We start from the raw sequence: 18,639 nt of genomic DNA on the forward strand, positions 1-18,639 counted from the left end.
TTAAATTAGTGTGGATTTATTTGAGCCGAATTACCTTTCTATTGATTTATTTCGAGAGTTATTTCTATTTGATTTTTTGCATTCTTAGTTTTAATTAATTCTTCTCAAAATTAAGGCGTGGTGGCATCACCGTTTTTATAGATTTAGGGATTTGAATGATTTTTAACTGCTCTCTGTGGGATCGACCCTGCTTACCATTATACTAATTGATTTTGGTAATTCCGCATGAATTATTTGGTGGTTGGCGACGTCCACCAAGGACTTAATTGCACCACCAATGAAAAAAAAATAGTTAACAGAGTTAAACGACCATTAGTGGGGAGGGCTTAATTGCACTGAAATTGAGACATCGAGAGCTTGATTGTTCTAATGTCTAGTATGGGGGCTGGACGTGATAAGAGTGTCTATGTTAGGAATGTGTTTGATATTTAACCCGTAAATTAATATAAGAATTCGATGCACGAAATTTCCACTTTAATTTCAGTCAAAAAATAAAATATGACACAATAAGATTTTGTCAAAAAATTCACACGTTTGTTGGAAAGAATTCATTTTAAATTAAAATGTATATCAATTTGTGAATGTTAAGGACCTATTTGCTCCAATTTTTAAACATTACAAACTTTCTTGTACAAATCATAATGTTAATGATCTATTTGCCTTTTTGTTATAAACATTAGGGGTGTATTTGCTACTTGACTCTTAATGAGGCGTTTATTTTGAAGAATTAGCCTTGTTTGTTTACTTTAATGTATTGAAACTTTGGGATATCCGAAGACTCTTGATTATTATTATTATTATTATTATTATTATTATTATTATTATTATTATTATTATTATTATTATTATTATTATTATTATTATTATTACATAAATAAATAAAGAAATTTAAATATCGCGCGACAGAGGACTCAACCGATGATCTCAGATTTTGGACATTAACTTCATACCGCTAGGTCAACACACGCACACTAGATTAACCTCCTACGAAAGACCCTTGATTATTTTTATCATTTAAGCTGATTTTACTTGATTCTTACTTATTAATAGGACGTTTATTTTGTACAATTGATAAGATGTATTATTGAATATTTTTATTTTTAAAAGTAGGATTTCTCTAATCTCATCATTTTTATTGCATAAGAATTCACTCTTAAGTAAAACTAGCATGAATTTTAGAAATAATTAAGGGCATTGAAACATTCCAAAATTTCAATTTACTACAATAAATGAGTACGTGATTAAAAAAAATTTACTTTTAAATTTAAAGATGAAAAATAGTTAAGGATGCATTTGATCGATTATAGAATGCAAACGCCTTTTAACAGAATTGCCATTTTAATTAGACTGGAGTGATATTGATGAAGGCGAGAGTTAATTGAAGAGAGAATTGGAAATCAAGGCCAATATAGCTAGGGTTAATGTGTTTTCATCCTTATTCTTCCTCCCTGTGCTCATCTGGATTCTAATTCCGTCAAATTCTTGTCCCGTTCAATATTTTTATGTATATTTTAAGTAGCAAATCAAATAGATATTTGTTAGATTCTCGGTTGATTTAGGGTTTATGCGTTCCTATTTCTCAAGTTTGTGCAATATGGCTTGAGAGCTCGCAGAAGAAAGTGCATTTGGGGATTTCGATAGCCGTCCTTTTCCGGCCTTGCTTTCTTCCTCTTCGTTAGAGTTTTTCTTCTCTATTCAGAAGATAGTGAGTTCAGTGTGGAATCAAGCGAAAGGCGAAGTTATCAGATGAGCTTCTATGGAAGCAGGGCTATTGGGTTTTCAACCGTTTGCTTATAGTCTTATTCTAAAGACTGTGTAAGTCTGTGTTGTTATTAGTAATCTTTTGGTTAACAAGCTTTGATTTCTAAAGCAGTTCGAAGAGATTATCCTTGGGCTATAGGTGATACTTTCGGAACAAATACAAAGTATTGGATTGATTGAAATTTTCGCATCCGACTTAGACTCAATTAGAGGTACTAAACCTAAGAAGTAACCACTCGATTTCTCGCATTAAGACATTGTTGTCTTAAGATTTCACCGGCAAAATGAGGATCATGATAAAGGGAGGCGTGTGGAAGAACACGGAAGATGAAATCCTTAAGGCTGCGGTTATGAAATATGGAAAGAATCAATGGGCGAGGATTTCTTCTCTGTTGGTCCGGAAATCTGCCAAACAATGCAAGGCCCGCTGGTACGAGTGGCTGGATCCCTCAATCAAAAAGGTATGTTGCAGTTTACTTCTTTTTATTTTGGATTTGATCGATTTCTAGTATGTTATCTAGCAAGATTTTGAAATTTTACTATTTTAGATTTGAGTGATGGCTCTATGTTATTAGCAGGGTTTCCTAGCTTTTATCTGTTTCAGATGTTGCACATTTTGGTAGAAATGCTTCATGTGGAAAACCATTTTAGGGGAAATCGACATATTGGAAGATATTGTGGCATGCTTGTACTATTGAACAATGTTGTACTAGATAGTTTCTGTGTAAAACTCCATCATGAATATTATAATTTCCAACTTCTTTATGCAGCCTTTTGTGATTCAAAACTGACCTACTTCCTTCCGTGACATTGTAGACTGAGTGGACCCGGGAAGAAGATGAAAAGTTATTACATTTGGCAAAACTCATGCCCACCCAGTGGAGGACAATTGCCCCTATTGTCGGGCGTACTCCATCACAGTGCCTGGAGAGATATGAGAAGCTGTTGGATGCGGCCTGTGCCAAGGATGAGAATTATGAACCTGGTGATGACCCAAGAAAATTGCGCCCTGGAGAGATTGACCCCAATCCTGAGTCGAAGCCTGCTCGTCCTGATCCCGTAGATATGGATGAAGATGAAAAGGAGATGCTTTCTGAAGCTCGGGCACGGTTAGCCAACACTAGGGGTAAGAAGGCAAAAAGGAAAGCGCGAGAGAAACAGCTTGAAGAGGCACGAAGGCTTGCTTCATTGCAGAAAAGAAGAGAGCTTAAAGCTGCTGGAATTAACCTTCGTCATAAGAAGAGAAAGAGAAGAGGAATTGATTACAATGCTGAAATTCCTTTTGAAAAGAGACCTCCACCTGGATTTTATGACGCTGCTGATGAAGATCGGCCAGCTGAACTAGTCAAGTTTCCAACAACAATCGAGGAGTTAGAAGGTGAAAGAAGAGTCGACAAAGAAGCTCGATTGAGAAAGCAGGACATCGCAAGAAATAAAATAGCAGAAAGGCAGGATGCTCCATCTGCAATCTTGCAAGCAAATAAACTTAATGATCCTGAAACAGTTCGAAAAAGGGCCAGGTTAAATCTCCCAGCCCCACAAATTCCTGACCATGAGTTAGAGGCAATTGCCAAGATGGGAATTGCTAGTGATCTTCTTGGAAATGAAGAACTTACCGAAGGAAATGCTGCAACACGTGCTCTTCTTGCAAGTTATGCCCAGACTCCAAGACATGGCATGACTCCAGCAAGAACTCCTCAAAGGACTCCTGCAGGCAAGCAGGATGCTATTATGATGGAAGCAGAGAACCAGCGGAGGTTGACTTTGTCTCAGACTCCGTTGCTCGGTGGGGATAACCCAATGTTGCATCCTTCAGACTTTTCTGGGGTGACTCCAAAGAAAAAGGATATTGCAACACCAAATCCTCTCTTGACTCCATCGGCAACTCCTGGAGGCACTGGTCTCACTCCCAGAATTGGGATGACGCCTACACGTGATGTATATGCTGTTGGTATGACTCCAAAAGGAACTTCAATGAGGGATGAGCTGCACATAAATGAAGATATAGATTTGCATGACAGTGGCAAACTAAGGCAGTCTGATTCAAAAAAGGAACTCATTTTTGGACTGAAAAATCTCCCACAACCCAAGAATGATTACCAAATAGTTATTCAACCATTGGCTGAAGAAGACGAAGAACCTGATGTAAAGATTGAGGAAGACATGTCGGATAGAATTGCTAGAGAGAAGGCTGAGGAAGAAGCAAGGCAACAAGCATTACTCAAGAAAAGGTCGAAAGTACTGCAGAGGGAGCTGCCAAGACCTCCTGTGGCTTCGTTGGACCTCATTAGATCTTTGATTAGAGCTGATGAAGGCAAGAGTACCGTTGTTCCATCAACCTTAGTTGAGCAGGCTGATGAATTAGTAAGAAAGGAGCTTTTATCTTTGCTAGAGCATGATAATGTAAAATATCCTTTGGATGAGAAAGCAACCAAGGATAAGAAGAAAGGTGGAAAACGTACTGCAAATGAGAATTCTGTATCTGTGCCAATAATTGAGGAATTTGAAGAGGATGAGCTGAAAGAGGTATGCAATTCAACTTCATGTTTGGTGTCATAGCATTGTATATTTTATGTATTAGCCAGTCAACTTTTTAGTTTTTTGGGGTTTCAAGTTGAGTTTGGTGCTTTTGTCTGCTTTCACAACTAAGTAAGAACATCTGTTAAAGTTAATGTCTTGTGGTGCTATCAACTTTTTGGGATTATTAAAAGATTCATCACCTGATAAGTTCGTTAAATCATTCAAATTACACCTAGTTCCGAACAGCTCAAACTGAGCTCAAGTTACTGCTTGATTAGATTCTTGGTGCATCTTTTCTGGAGTTTGAAAAATGGTATTCAGTATCCTGGACCAATGCTTTATGATCTTCAATATCTTGTGGATATATATATGAGCATCTATCAGTGATTCTTGTAAGTCTTAACCAATAATGCTTCTAAAACATGGTATACTTCATTTCTTATCCTAAGAAATTTTATGACATGTAAATAAAAAAAATCTTAATGGTGCTATGCAAAAAGAAGTAATTGGTTTTTTATTTAGTTTGGTAGAATGGATATAATACATTGATGGCTTTTCTAGAGGAAAAATGGTTTTAACGAGGTCCTTACTCTTAATCTCTTGAGCAATGTGAAATCATTTATGTGTAGAGATGGTTTCCTATGAGTCTTTTATTCATATCTTTGTCACTCTCACCTTATTGTGTATCATCTAAAAGGATTTATTTGCATTTAAGTAACAGTTTCCGATTATGCAGGCAGATAAATTTATTGAAGACGAAGTCCAATATCTTCGTGCTGCTATGGGCCATGAGAATGAATCTATTGATGGTTATGTGGAAGCGCATAAAACATGCTTAAATGATATTATGTACTTCCCTACTCGTCATGATGGCTATGGTCTAGCAAGTGTTGCCAACCATGAAGAGAAACTTGCGTCCCTGCAGAATGACTTTGAAAATGTGAAGAAGAAGATGGATGATGAGACTAAAAAAGCACAAAGGCACGAGCAGAAGATTAAAGTTCTTACTAATGGTTACCAGGTATGCTTTTCTTCTGAATATACTCTCGTTGTGTTCCCCTTTCTCCCTTTGGTGCTTGAAACATCATTTCTTGTTGAACTTTGATTAAAAAAATAATACTACCTCCGTCCACCAAGAGTACAATTTTTGGTGGATACGGGTTTTAAGAAAATAGTTTGTAGATGTGTGTTAACTAGAAATGAGTGGTGGTTGAATTGAGTGTGGGGCTATATAGAAATGATTGGTTGTTAAAAAGAGAAAGTGGGATCATGTCCAAAAAAGGAAAGTAGTATGCTCTTTGTGGACGCCAAATCGGGTAATTGTTGTATACTTTTGGTGGACGGAGGTAGTAATTAAATAATGGATTTGCTACGCATTGTTAATTCAAAAAAGATCTTGAAGAACTTGACCAGAATTGAATGAATATCGGATGGTTTTAATAGTTAGTATCAGGTCTACTAGCCAAGTAATCTGCATTAAGGTTACAGAAGTGCTTCATTAGAAAATGGCTTCGGAAAATATTGAGATATAGACATGGTCCCATATTTGTTGAATATGCTCGAATTAACGGATAGGAGATCTTAATATTGTTTCTTGGTATCAGCTCCATGGTCTTGTTTCCATACCCGAACCTTCTCAATAAACTTGACAGTCATGTGAGATTTGTTGATCTGGCATTTTTTTCGTCTCTTCGCTTGATGTGAATGGAAATCACTCTCTGTAGCTTGTGTGTTGGTGTTCAGACTAGAGATTTTTTTTTGTTTCTTTTGTTACATAAATCAAGATTAGACTCTAAATTTTGGTTGCATGGTATATGAATTGAGAGTCTGTTGGAAGCTTTGTTAGATTATCCAGATTTGTAAATTAGATGGTTTCTGAATGATCAGATGCGAGCTAATAAACTTTGGGCACAAGTTGAGGCAACCTTCAAGCAGATGGACACCGCTGGAACAGAACTCGAATGCTTCCAAGCTTTGAAGAAGCAAGAAACGCTTTCGGCAACATACAGGATCAGCAACCTCTGGGAAGAGGTTCAGAAACAGAAGGACCTCGAGCGCACTTTACAGAAACGATACGGTGATCTAAGGACTGAACTAGAAAGGGTTCAGCATATGATAAATGCATATAGACTGCACGCACAAAAAGAGCATGAAAATGCTGCAAATGACAATGACACTGCAATGGTTGCCATCGACACAGCTCAAGATCAATCTGTTGAACCCGAGCTTCAAGCTCCCAATGACGAAGTTGCTGCAAATAACAATGACACATCAATGGAAGAGGTCACTGCTGCTGAAGACCAACCAGTTGCCTCGGAGGATGTTGGAACGTCTGAACAGGATTTTGTCACCAGAGACACGGTCGAAGTTGAGGTGGTTGCTCCTACAGCTGAACCTCAAGGCATTGAAACCAAGGAAAATTCTAATGAAACACAAAATACTGATGAGACGAGAGGCCCAGAGGTGGACGTGGCTGAACTGAGATCTGAGGATGGAAATGATGCTGCAGAAGAGAATGCAACAGCAACCACCGGTGACTTGCAAATAGCAGAGGAGACTGCGGGTGAAGCATAAATCATTTGCTTAAAATTGGAGAATATTTGTTCTATTTCATTTTGTGAGGGTGAAAGAGAACTGGTACGGTATGTTCATTCCAAAACGTGATCTTCTTTATTATTATTAACTTCGATTGCTACTTCATCAGATAATTCAGGAATTGATATAAAGAGAGTTGGTTCCGTTTGTAGTAAAGTTGCATAGCTAATTGATTTTCAGATGAATTACTAATTATTACAGTATAATAATTTTTTTGATTGCCGAATAAATATATTTTGGTAGTGCTTCTGATATGTTTTCTGTGTCTTCGATAGAAATACTTGATGTATGGGATAATGTTGACGCCTAAAAGTCCATCTTTTGATGTTATATTCTTACTTTTACGCGCTCCCTTAGCTTATTTTAGATCTCCAACATGTAATGTGTTAAGATTTTATTTCTCGACGGCAGAAATATGAAGAAATGATTCCAAGTGCAAAGAATGGATGAACAGCAAGGGCGTTGCTTGTTAAGGTAAACACTGCAGGAATACAAATGTTTTGACTTAGTTCCAACTCATAATTGCATGCGGAATAAAACATTACTCTATTTTAAAATCAACCATGAATCGAGATGTATAGATCAGAATAAGAATGGTTTTCATATAAATATAGCATTTTCATCACTGGCCCTTTCCAACCCACCAATTTTTTATGTATCTTGTTTATTTTCCTTATAAACTTTGGCAAAACCCAAGCCAAGTCTGAAGTAGTTTTAAGCAAATATGGGGGAAAATTGTGTTTGATGAATTTTTGAGTCAAAAATAGAGGGCATTTTTGGGAGATGAATTTCATTTTACGAAAACGTAACGGAGGGGAGGTGAGTTACGTATTGCTGAGTGAACAGTGAATTTTGGCCGGGCCTATGCATTTTTGTGGGCCATATGTAATGCGTGCACAAATACCAAACGCACATATAATGCGGTATATGGACTAACTTGATTATTCTAACTTTAGATTTCGTTTACATGATGATAGATAGTCCGTTTGACTTATTTTTATTTGGGATAAGTTATAAATCCACCCCTAAACTACACACCCCTAGAGCGTATACCTCTCCATTATCGACCTTGGCTCAAATACACCCCCGAAGTGTGGGCCCTCCTAATCGTCGGACGAAAAGAAGTGTCATTGGTAATAACATAGAGGCAGCTGCATTTTCAGGAGAAAGGGGCGAGGCATAGAACAACGGCCTCACCAATTTTCGGAAGCTACCGACAACGACGTCATTGGATTTTAGAGAGAGGGATGGTGGCGCCAGGAATCGACAGACGAGCACCACCCTTGCCTAGCCCTTCAGCGGCGACAACAACAAACTTTTGTAGGGGAATTAGGGCTCGATTTGGGTATTCAAAATTTCACGAGAGAGAGAGAGAGAGAGAAAGGAAGGTTGTGTGTGATTGAGAGGGAAGGCTAAGGAGCTCGCCAACAGCCTACTCACGCAGATCAATTGGTGAGTGGGCTGCCGACGAGCTCCTTAGCTTCCCCTCTCAATCACACACAATCTTCTTCTTCTTCTTCTTCTTCTTCTTCTATCTCTCGTGAAATTTCGAATGCCCAAATCGAGTCCTAATTCCCCTATAAAAGTTTATTGCTACCGCCACTGAAGGGCTAGGAAAGGATGGTGCTCGTCTGTCATCTCCTGGCGCCACCATCTCTTTCTCTAAAATCCGGTGACGTCGTCACCGGTAGCTTTCAAAAATTGGTGAGGTCTATGCCTCGTCCCCTTCTCCTGAAAACACCGATGCCTCTATATCATTGTCGCTGACACTTCTTTTCATTTGGTGAGCAGGAGGTCCCACTTAGAAATTAAAAAAAAAAAATTAAGTTAACTTGCGCGTATAACCCCCATTCTTGACCTTGTCTCGAATACACCCCCAAAGTTCATAAAAAGGGTGCATTTTAACCCAACAAGTTAACGGCAAGAAACGACCGTTAACTTGCTGGGTTTAAATGCACCCTTTTTATGGACTCTGGGGGTGTATTTGGGCCATGGTCGAGAATGAGGGGGTATACGCTCCAGGGGTGTCTAGTTTAGGGGTGGATTTGTACCTTAACCCTTTTTATTTTGATGTTATTTGCTTTGTCTTCTGGATTGAGCCTTTGTTTGGCTAGTCTTTTGGTTGTTTTTAGCATGTTTCTCGCCTTTTACTTTTGAGTGTTGTCATTTTTAAGCAACACTATATATGAGATACTGTTGATGTTTATTTACATATTGGGGGTCTATCTAACCCTTCACCATATTAAAAAGATAAAAAAAGGTAAAAATGTTCTGGAAATGTGATTCGGAATGTGTCACAGCAATTAAACAAAATCAGTTTACTCTTTAACAAATACTCACCAGATGCGTACTGCTAAATAAAATTAGATTTATATCAATAATCATTCAGAATGCACATCACTTGTAGTTGTGCTTTTTAGGGAAAGGGTTAATTAAGATCACCAACTATAGGTGATTGTGCAACAAAATTACGACTTTTCTATTGAATATCTATCTATAAATATATAATAGCAATATATGTTCAGGCTCCTATATGACAATCTCATAAAATTCTATTCTTAATTTTTTAAATTTCAATTTTCTGTCATCTTAATTCCAAATATTATTTCCAATAATTAATTACATTTACACCATATTAATGATTTTTCTCTTCATTTTATAGAAACATATTTATTACACTTATATTTTTGTATTATATAGATGATACAATTTATAATTACTAGATTCTAAACATTTAGGCTATAAAATAGGAACACTTGTAATGCGTTGGATTAAAAAGATTTGATGGTCAGATCTTCATCCATAATTGCAAAGATTTTAATTCATGTTTTCTGTATTGGATTATATTAGTAATTTGACTTTGAATGTAATTAATTATTCCATGATTTTAGGGATTCATGTTGATTATGTGATTTTTTTTCTTGTATTACTTTATACAGTACAAGAATTCATTTAATTCCTTTCTTTAATATTTGTATGAATTCATCTGGTGACTTATAATGATTCATGCATTTTTCGCAATTAATTCATGCCTTGTGCAAAATCTTACGTACGTATGTTATTTTAGCTCATTGTTTATTTATTGCAACATCTTATGAACGATGCGAAGCATGGTACGCATTCATGTAATGAATTTACGTAATTGAACTTTGTATCAGCAATTCATACAACATGGACAACAAATTCATATAACAATTAACAATATTGACGAATTTTGTTCTTTGCAAGTTCTTCGCGTCATTTGTTTTCTAATCTGAAATACTCTTGAACCTTGTAAAAGATATTTACGAACTTATGCATCCAACATGATGAATTGTATAAAAGAAAACTTTATTATTATTTGCTAATTCGCACGCTGCTACCTTCTTCAATTCACATAATAATTGTATGAATTCATACGATGCTTGATAACTATTCGCGCATTTTACATAATAAACTCATTCTTTCTATAAAACAAATTATATTCCTTAATGTTGGTAACTTGGTGGGTGTCTCCACATTAATTCACGCTAATTAATTGTGGTGATTGGTTAGATATGAAAAATATAATTTTCCAGAGTTATGGGCAAGATTTTTAGATTATTAGCTGTTGACGGAAGGTCCAAAATGTAGTATTACAATATTAACCTTAAATGAAAAAACGCCATGAATTAACAATAGAACTAAAACGAATTAATCTAAACTCCATCTCTGAAATCTCAGCCATTAATTTGGTGTAGATCTAGGGTGAAGGATTGTTCCAATTTTATAGTCTAAGGGTTGTTTTCATCTTAGGCCCTCCCCACTTCTTAACCTATAAAATACGAATTAGTTAAAATATATGAATTATATATAGAACACGTATGAATTTTCCGTGTAAATGTATGAATTGGGAAATAAGAATTTTTTTGTTATCTATGGAATTCGAACTCGGGATCATGAATTCATCCAAGAACGTGATGAATCGATCGTAGATCTTGATGATCTAAGGGCTAAAAATAGATCATATTTTGTATTTTTATTTTAATTCACCCATCATATATATATATATATATATATATATATATATATAGTAGGCATCGAAAAATTATTAGTAATCCATTTTAATTTGAATATTAAATTTTTGGATCAATTTTTCTATATATTTATTTAGAATGCTACTTAAATTTGAATATTTATATAGAAAATATTAAGGAAGGTTCACTTTGCATGAATGACAAGATGCATGATTTAGTATTTTTATTAACGAGATATAAATCAAGTAAAACAAGGTCAAATGATTGAAATAACCATGGACCTTTGGAAATTCAAAAAGTTCCAATTCATCCAAAACAGGCCCCTCGAGTGGAATGCACATCCATGCGTGTGTAGACATATTTACTTACATATGGATATACTATAGACGATGTTACTAAATACTTGTATAGGTACACAAGATTTTTGAATAACAGAAAACAAATATCAATCATCCAAGTTTATTGAAGGCAGAATATATGCTCCTAACAAGTGCTTTTAAGCCCCAATGGTCTTATCCATTCTGAAATGACATCCTGCAATGGTCTTCCCATCTGCCTCATACATTCCTGTGATATCTGCAGAAATTAAAGGACAAGTAAATGTAAAGAAAAAGATAGAAATTGTAAGAGAAAAGGAGAATAAAGAATAAAACAAGTTCCATACATCTTGTTCGTGTTGATTCCTTTCATGTGCCAATGGTATTCTAGTGAGAGAATGGGCAGCAATCTGAAACGTGAAAATTGTCAATCAAGAACCAATAGCAGATAAAACAAAAGCCTCAGAAACAGAGAAATTATGGAAAGATGCAACAGAGAAATGAGCTAACAAATATTGGTAAACAAAATCACAAATTCTATTGACTCAATCGTCCCTAACCAAATTGAGCTGACAAAATTGAAGCAGTATCCAAGTCTTTGAGACACCAACAGTCTTTCCCCTGCGTGCTGACCACACACATGAAGGCCCCAATAGTGACGGAGACCATGGTGGTTCCTGATCTTCTTCAAAGGTTCAAGATCGTCCCTGAGCTTCATGTCCAAGGCGTTGGAAGTCACTTGAGAGAATTTATACAGAACTCAGTAAACACACATTTGTCACAGGAAATGAGCTGCATCAAAGTGGGACTATCAATATTATACAGAACTCAGTAAACACAACATAGGTACTCTGTAGATTATGCAAAATAAAATGGCACTAAGTACAGACGTGTCTTCTTTTTTTTTTTTTTTTTTTTTGTATCTTCAAAATACACAAATGGAAAAAGCAAAGATCAACATCTTCCAGCAAATAAGTGATAAGTGGTTATACATCAAGAACAGCAATCATGAAAACACTCCACTCTAGAAGATCACTATATGCATTAAATTCTATGAAATATTATTCCACGCCAACTATGTCAGATAAGTTCAGAAGAAGAAATCCATTCACCAAATACTAAATTTGCAAAGAATCTTTTTCAAAAATCTCTTTAGCAAAATACTAAATATGTATTTACTAACCTTGTTTTTCATGAATTTTCTTTTATTTAAAGACAATTCCATATATCATCCGTAGGACCACCACTTACACATTCTTCACATTTAATTTATGGCGACAAATTCAAAGTAGACCCAATTAAACCTGTTCTTATTTTTGAAACCAAACATTAAACCTGTTCTTACTCTTCCCCTGTTTTCTGTATAAAATTCCTCAATTTCACAAAATAAGATGATGGCCTAAATCTAATCTCACTTGTGTTTATGAAGAAAGTCACGAAGACACAAATTGAAAGTAAAAAAAACAAACAAACCAATTGAATGATTAATGGTGCAAGTACGTATATTCATTAATAAAGATATAAAAATGGTTTATAGAGTGGCTTCAATAAGATTAAATTCGGATGAATAGTCGTTGATTATCAAACAAGCAGAGTATGTGCAGCAATTTGCAGAGAACGAGATAGAATACTTGCGCAGAGAGAGAACGATGACCTAACGAGATAAATATGAGAGAGATCGTTTTTTCGTATCTTTTAGAATACTCAAATTAGGGAAAAAGAATACCTGGGTTGGACCGGGGAATAAGAATCCCAGTATTTCACGTAAGTTTCCCCATATTTAGGAATCAGATTACTTTCCTTAATTTCCTTATAACTAAACCAAAAACATAAATTTAATAATTGGGAATCAGATTACTTTTCCAGAGCACATTCCCTGCAAACAAACACGTCCTATAAGTTTTTAGACAAGAAACAAAAATAAATTGGTAAATTATCTGGCATTATACTACTCCCTCCATCCCATTACAAATGTCACGTTACTTTTAGGCACGGAGATTAAGAAATGTGTAATTAGTAGATAAAGTAGGTTGGTGGAAATTATTTAAATATGAAGTATAAAGAGAGAGAATATATTACCAAAAAAATGAATGAGACATTTGTAATGGGACATCCCATTATGGAAAGTGGGACATTGGGACGGAGGGAGTATCATTTTCCATAGTGGATGAGTGGGGTACTTCTCAAAACCATATTAATCCCTCTGATGTTAGCCAGAACAATATCTCATTAAATTAGGAAGGGCAATGAACTGTCTAAGAAAGTTTGGCATAATTTCAGGGGTCCCCTTATACAACTAAGAAACTATATTTCAATTTGGAACTATTTCAGACATTACTCCAAACGACTACTTCTGACGAGAGCTTGAGAAATTGCCGGGAATGAAATGTGTTTTGATTAGTTATTGGGAAATTAAACGTGTTGTATTTTGCAGTAAAATAATTTGAGTGAACAATTGTGAGCCTAAATTTCTCTTCAGTATGTGTTTCCTTATATTTGGTTGTATCTGAGTATTAGTATAACAACTCACAACAACTTTTTACAAATGGAGGCACATTAACCTTCTATAGTAACTTTTCTACTTACTATAATTATAATTAAAAGATCTACTGCAGACAAATTCTGGGAAAAGTATAATTAATTTGTTCTTTTTAAGGTTAAGTATAATTAATTTAAGAACTGTGGATAAATTTTCGGAATTTGCATATTATACATATATAGAATATTCTGAAATATCTCAAACTATACACCATTTTCTTAAAATGCCCTCTCAATAGCCCAACAATACCTAAACAACTGCAAGCAAAGCATGACAAAGCAGCAAACGATTTTATAAAAGCATTGGAGCAAGATTGTAAATCATCTAACACCCATCAAGATTTGTTGAAAGAAGGGATTGCTCATGTATTGTACTCAAAACCAGACAAATTAAAAAATCTGAGAAGTAATTCTGAGGTAACGTTACCTAATGAAGACAGAAGTGCTTCCAAATTCCAAAGGAAAAATATGCTAGATAAGTTAGGCTATTTGTGCTGCACTAATACCTCCTTCCTCGTCGTCCTCAATGCTTTCATCATTTGAGCTCAACAAACCAGATTCGGTTTTTATTCCATTCTTGCTACTTAGCGTATAAGAAACATGATTTACTGAAATGGCATTCCTTTTGTAGTTCCATACAAGCATTGAAATGTAATCCTGAGGTGAAACCAGGCCACATTCTTTAAGGCAGTCTCGTTGCTCCTCCAGAGTCCTTGAGTCCTCAAGCCTTATATATTCAAGCAATGCTTTCTCATGATCTGGTCTCCAACCTAGTGGCAACGGGGAATAGTCCGTTTCAGGTACTAGAGACATTCGGGTATACTGAAGCCCATCAATTGACTCTACAAGACCCATCCTCAACAAATTATGGAACTCGGGCGATTGCCCTTTCTTTTCCTTTAGAGGGCGGCTCAAATTCCTAGCCCCAATCTTGTAAACCTTAGCTCTTGACCTCAGCTTGTATTTTGCAGCATAGAGCTTTGCTAGTGAGCCTCTAAGGATGTACGAACAAAAGTTGACTATTTTCTTCCTGTTATCCGCATATCTGTACCACTCAACCATTGTTGACAAAAACTTGTTCATCTGAGCATTCGTGTGAGCCTGTGTAGCATGAAACATTCTAAAACAGGGCTGTGGATCCGGGTCTCTATCTCCCTTGAGAAAACTCAACTTCCTAAATTGCTTAATGCACTGCTTCAAACTAGCCGTAACTGACAACAATGTTCCCACACCCTTTTCACTAATAATTTTCCCACCAGTAGCTGTATATCGAAGAGTAGGATACACAACTCTACGGCATAACACATGGTCAAGAAACATAATACCTTTAGTTATATGCTCAATGGGGAGGCACTCGTTATCCAGTTTTAGCATATACTTCTCGTCACAGAACTGTATCAACTGCTTTCTTAGAGTTGCTGCATCTGCCCTTGGTCCTCTAACTCCAATCAAGACGTGACCACCATAACGTATGTAATCAATCTTCCTAGTCTTATCAGGACCAGCTGTAGGAACAAATTCCGGCCACGATGTAGTCCCTTGCTCCGCCTCCCCATCAGGATTGTTCCATATGACGTCACTCGCAGACGGCCTATAGAACTCCTTAATCTTGCCTTCCATCCAGCGGTCCAGTTCATCGAGGCATATGTTAGCCAAAAGAGGACTAAGGATTCCACAATGACCCCAAGAAGGATGCACCTCAGCCTCCTCTGGTGCAAACCCGAAAAATGTCTCCAACCAATACGGATCAGGCTTCGGCTCGTCCTCTGCCAAAACCCTCTTCTTCTGATACTTGCGTTTCTTCTTCTTTTTCTTGTCCCCATCATCAACCCTACTCGTGACAACTGGTGTGGTCAATGCAGCCTTTATCAAATCAATCACCTTCTTATCCCTAACATCCCTCATCACAGCATTGATCACCATTCCAACCTTCATACCATCTAGCACTGTACTCAAATCTCCTTTTATATACCACAAGTAACCTGCAAAACTCCTTCTGATCACCCTCAGCACCGTGTGGGCATTCCTCCCAGGCCTAAACGCATACGACTTTTGCGAAAACCTCGCCTCGTAAATTGGCTCCAAGACCATCAAAAGCACCTCCTGCACAATCCTATCCTGGAAAGGGGAAGGCTGTGTGGTAGTCAAGATTGCCCTAATCTTCCTCTTCGACAAGGACTCATAATCAGTCTTGTCATTGGGGGATCTGATAAAGAAGTCTAACCTAGCCCCCCACTTAAACCTGCAATCAAGGACTGCATTGCGCAGCGCTAGCAAGTCCTCGAGCGCGGAACGCGTGATGGAGCTGCGGGGCATGTATGACCCAGTCGCATCAGCACACACCTTCTGGTAAGCCAACACCCACAACTCGAACCTTCTCAAATAATTTGTCAAATTAGTGACACTCTTATCAGGCTCCCTGAAATTCTCAGTCCACATTTGGGAACAAACCGCCACGCCGTCCTCCTTCATCAAGGTGGCCGGGTCGTTCGGATCAGGCGGCCGCCTCGTGAATGTGTAACTGCTGTATGTAAATGCTCTAAAGAGAAAACCCGCGTTATCATTTCTGGAATGCACATCATTATTCAATTGAGTGTTGATAAGTGTTGAATTGTGCAGGAAAATCACAGCTCTGTTTCTGATTGCTCCACGGCTCCACAATACCACAGTTCGATGCATTTAAATGTTGTATCACCTCACTGATAGATTTACTAGATGTTGAGTTGTGGCTGCAATCGAGCCGGGACTTGGTTTAGTGTGTTGCTGTTGTGAGCCAAGTGGGAGCAAGGGACTGGGGCTGTTGTAGGTTTGGGCAAAGTCGGTAGAAGGTAGCAGGGTAGCGGCGGCTGCCTAGGAAATGTTGCTGTTCGTGGGAGGCGTGGTGTTGGTGGTTCAACGTCGAGTCCTTGCTGGAATACTATGAGACTGCATCTTCAGCTTCATATTCCAGAGTTTGTGAAGAAGACATTCCTACGTAATTTGCCAATGTCATCATTAACATTTATCACACAAATATGAAATATATCAAGACATTTAGATACAAGAATCTGCACATTGGAGTTGCAATTATTTGACAGCAAGAGTTGATCACCATTTGACTAGCTTAATGAGACCATCATTAGGCTCTTACTTTTCGAAGTCCGCTGCCACTGGAGTTGCAATTATTTGACAGCAAGAATGTCCAAAATTTTCCACATGGTGATCAAAATGCATTCACTAATCCTAAATGACCTAAAAAAACTCAGCACACATTCAAGCAAAAAAAATTCAGATACAGATACAGTAAGTTCACAAATTTACTGTAAAAACAAAAAGAGAGGGCCTACTGTAATTCGCAACTTACTTTCAATCAACTAGAATACCATTCCAGCTCAAGAGAGAAAGCCAAGTATTATCGAACCAATGGATTCGCTCAAAGGTGAATAAAATATTAAGGTTACAACACAAAGCTGCATCGTTCAATTGAAAAGATTGAAGCATCCAACAAACAATCAGCATTGTTTCTCATTGTGCAGCCATGAACAGTGGCAATGATTCCCCTATCCCCTCTGCCAGCTATACTTTCCTCAGTTGAATATTCTACAAACTTAAGAACTGAAAGAGAGGGCTTACCGTGTGCGTGAGTTGCGGGCGGCGGACGGACGGCGGTCTGAAAGAGAAGCGGCGCAGCAGCTCGTGGAGGAGCGGCGGAGTCTGGCGATTTGCGGAGGGCAGCGAACGTCGCGTAGGAGGGCAGCGGCACCGGGTACTTGCGGCGGCGGACGGAGGACGGCCGCGGACGGCGTCGCCGACGGGCGACGAGAGATGAGAGATAGAGAAGACTGGGTAGGGCTGTAGTTCAGCGGCGGGGGCTGGCAGAGTTCTTCGAGTTGCTGCTTACAATTTAGGGCAATTATTATAATTTACAAATTTATAATTAAAATATATATATTAAATTATTAATTAAATATTTATCGATTATTCGGTTAACGCGAATTTGCTATCAGGTTAATCTGATATCCAAAATTTTAAAATAATTAATAATAGAAATTGATCCAATAACCGAAAAAAATTGGTTATTTAACTGAACACGAACAGTTTGGTTCACCTATTGAATCTATATGGGAGGGCTACAGTAAAAACACTTCTTAAAATATAAATATAAACGTTTTTTAATGTACGAATTTTATCCAACATGATTACGAATTGGGGTTATTGCCATAAAATACACCAAGTTTATCAATTTTCTGGTTTATATCATCACTTTTTTTTTTTGCCAAAAAATACATGAATTTATAATTTGTTCTCAATTATCCCATCATTTACAATTTTGCCCAAGTTAATCTGAGGTGTTAGCCGGAATTGCCAATGTAGTTGCCGGAATTGCCACATCACACATACACACCTCTCTCTCTCTCTCTCTCTCTCTCTCTCTCTCTATCTCACACACACGTACACACCTCTCTCTCTCTCTCTCTCTCTCTCTCTTTCTCTCACAGACACACACACACGTCACATACCCCCCCAGCAGAGCCCCCGCCGCCGCCTTCCCCCTCCCAGCAGAGCCCCCTCTCCGCCGCCCTCCCCTACCCGCAGACCCTCCCCCCTTCGCTGCCTTCCTCCACCACCGCAGTAGCAGCACCCGTTGCGGTCCTCGTTCAGCTACGACCGCCCAGCCAACAGAGCCCCCCTTCGCCGCAGACCCAACAGCGCCACCGCCCCTCCTCCGCCCCCAAAACCAGCAGCTTCCCCTCTTACACCGCCACTCCCAAAACCCTCGAAATCCGCCACATTTATCCTCGAGCTTCGTCCCACAAAATCATTATCCGCTTCCAAAAATGAAGCTCTAGGGCTATCGTTTGAGGAAATCGAATCCTGCGTCGATTTTGGGGAAATCGAAAATGAGGAGGATTATAGGGAACAACCAATTGTAG

The 18,639-nt window shown here is 37.8% G+C and overlaps 2 protein-coding genes across 17 annotated transcripts; one reads left to right on the top strand and one right to left on the bottom strand.

The window, feature by feature from the left end:
• Positions 1 to 1,276: 1,276 nt before the first annotated feature.
• LOC130993051 (cell division cycle 5-like protein) lies at positions 1,277 to 7,130 on the top strand. The gene is made up of 4 exons (XM_057917770.1): positions 1,277 to 2,222; positions 2,578 to 4,287; positions 5,018 to 5,302; positions 6,169 to 7,130. Exons 1-4 carry the CDS (start codon positions 2,046 to 2,048, stop codon positions 6,853 to 6,855), a joined length of 2,859 nt encoding a protein of 952 aa, XP_057773753.1. The 5' UTR covers positions 1,277 to 2,045; the 3' UTR covers positions 6,856 to 7,130.
• Positions 7,131 to 11,135: 4,005 nt separating this feature from the next.
• Positions 11,136 to 17,632, bottom strand: LOC130993052 (nuclear intron maturase 2, mitochondrial). 16 transcript variants are annotated; one of them, XR_009091565.1, is made up of 6 exons: positions 17,339 to 17,626; positions 14,154 to 16,696; positions 12,915 to 13,064; positions 11,749 to 11,980; positions 11,536 to 11,598; positions 11,136 to 11,447 (listed from the first exon to the last, which is right to left on the bottom strand). XR_009091565.1 is itself a non-coding variant. In XM_057917772.1 (2 exons), exon 2 carries the CDS (start codon positions 16,403 to 16,405, stop codon positions 14,207 to 14,209), a length of 2,199 nt encoding a protein of 732 aa, XP_057773755.1. In that variant the 5' UTR covers positions 16,406 to 16,696; positions 17,339 to 17,613; the 3' UTR covers positions 13,999 to 14,206. The 16 variants fall into 16 exon arrangements, 1 of the variants encoding a protein (XP_057773755.1); XR_009091568.1 differs by having other exon boundaries at positions 11,749 to 11,895; positions 17,339 to 17,613; XR_009091567.1 differs by having other exon boundaries at positions 11,749 to 11,900; positions 17,339 to 17,613.
• Between the last annotated feature and the right edge of the window lie 1,007 nt (positions 17,633 to 18,639).

This window comes from Salvia miltiorrhiza, chromosome 7, assembly GCF_028751815.1.
Source record: "Salvia miltiorrhiza cultivar Shanhuang (shh) chromosome 7, IMPLAD_Smil_shh, whole genome shotgun sequence".
NCBI classification, from domain to species: domain Eukaryota; kingdom Viridiplantae; phylum Streptophyta; class Magnoliopsida; order Lamiales; family Lamiaceae; genus Salvia; species Salvia miltiorrhiza.

What these genes read in the sequence shown, in the direction of transcription:
- LOC130993051 (XM_057917770.1), top strand. Translation starts at nt 2,046, where the DNA reads ATGAGGATCATGATAAAGGGAGGCGTGTGGAAGAACACGGAAGATGAA. An exon ending in AAGAGGATGAGCTGAAAGAG is followed by an intron (nt 4,288 to 5,017) that starts GTATGCAATTCA and finishes CCGATTATGCAG; the next exon opens with GCAGATAAATTTATTGAAGA. An exon ending in TTCTTACTAATGGTTACCAG is followed by an intron (nt 5,303 to 6,168) that starts GTATGCTTTTCT and finishes CTGAATGATCAG; the next exon opens with ATGCGAGCTAATAAACTTTG.
- LOC130993052 (XM_057917772.1), bottom strand. Translation starts at nt 16,405, where the DNA reads ATGCATCGAACTGTGGTATTGTGGAGCCGTGGAGCAATCAGAAACAGA.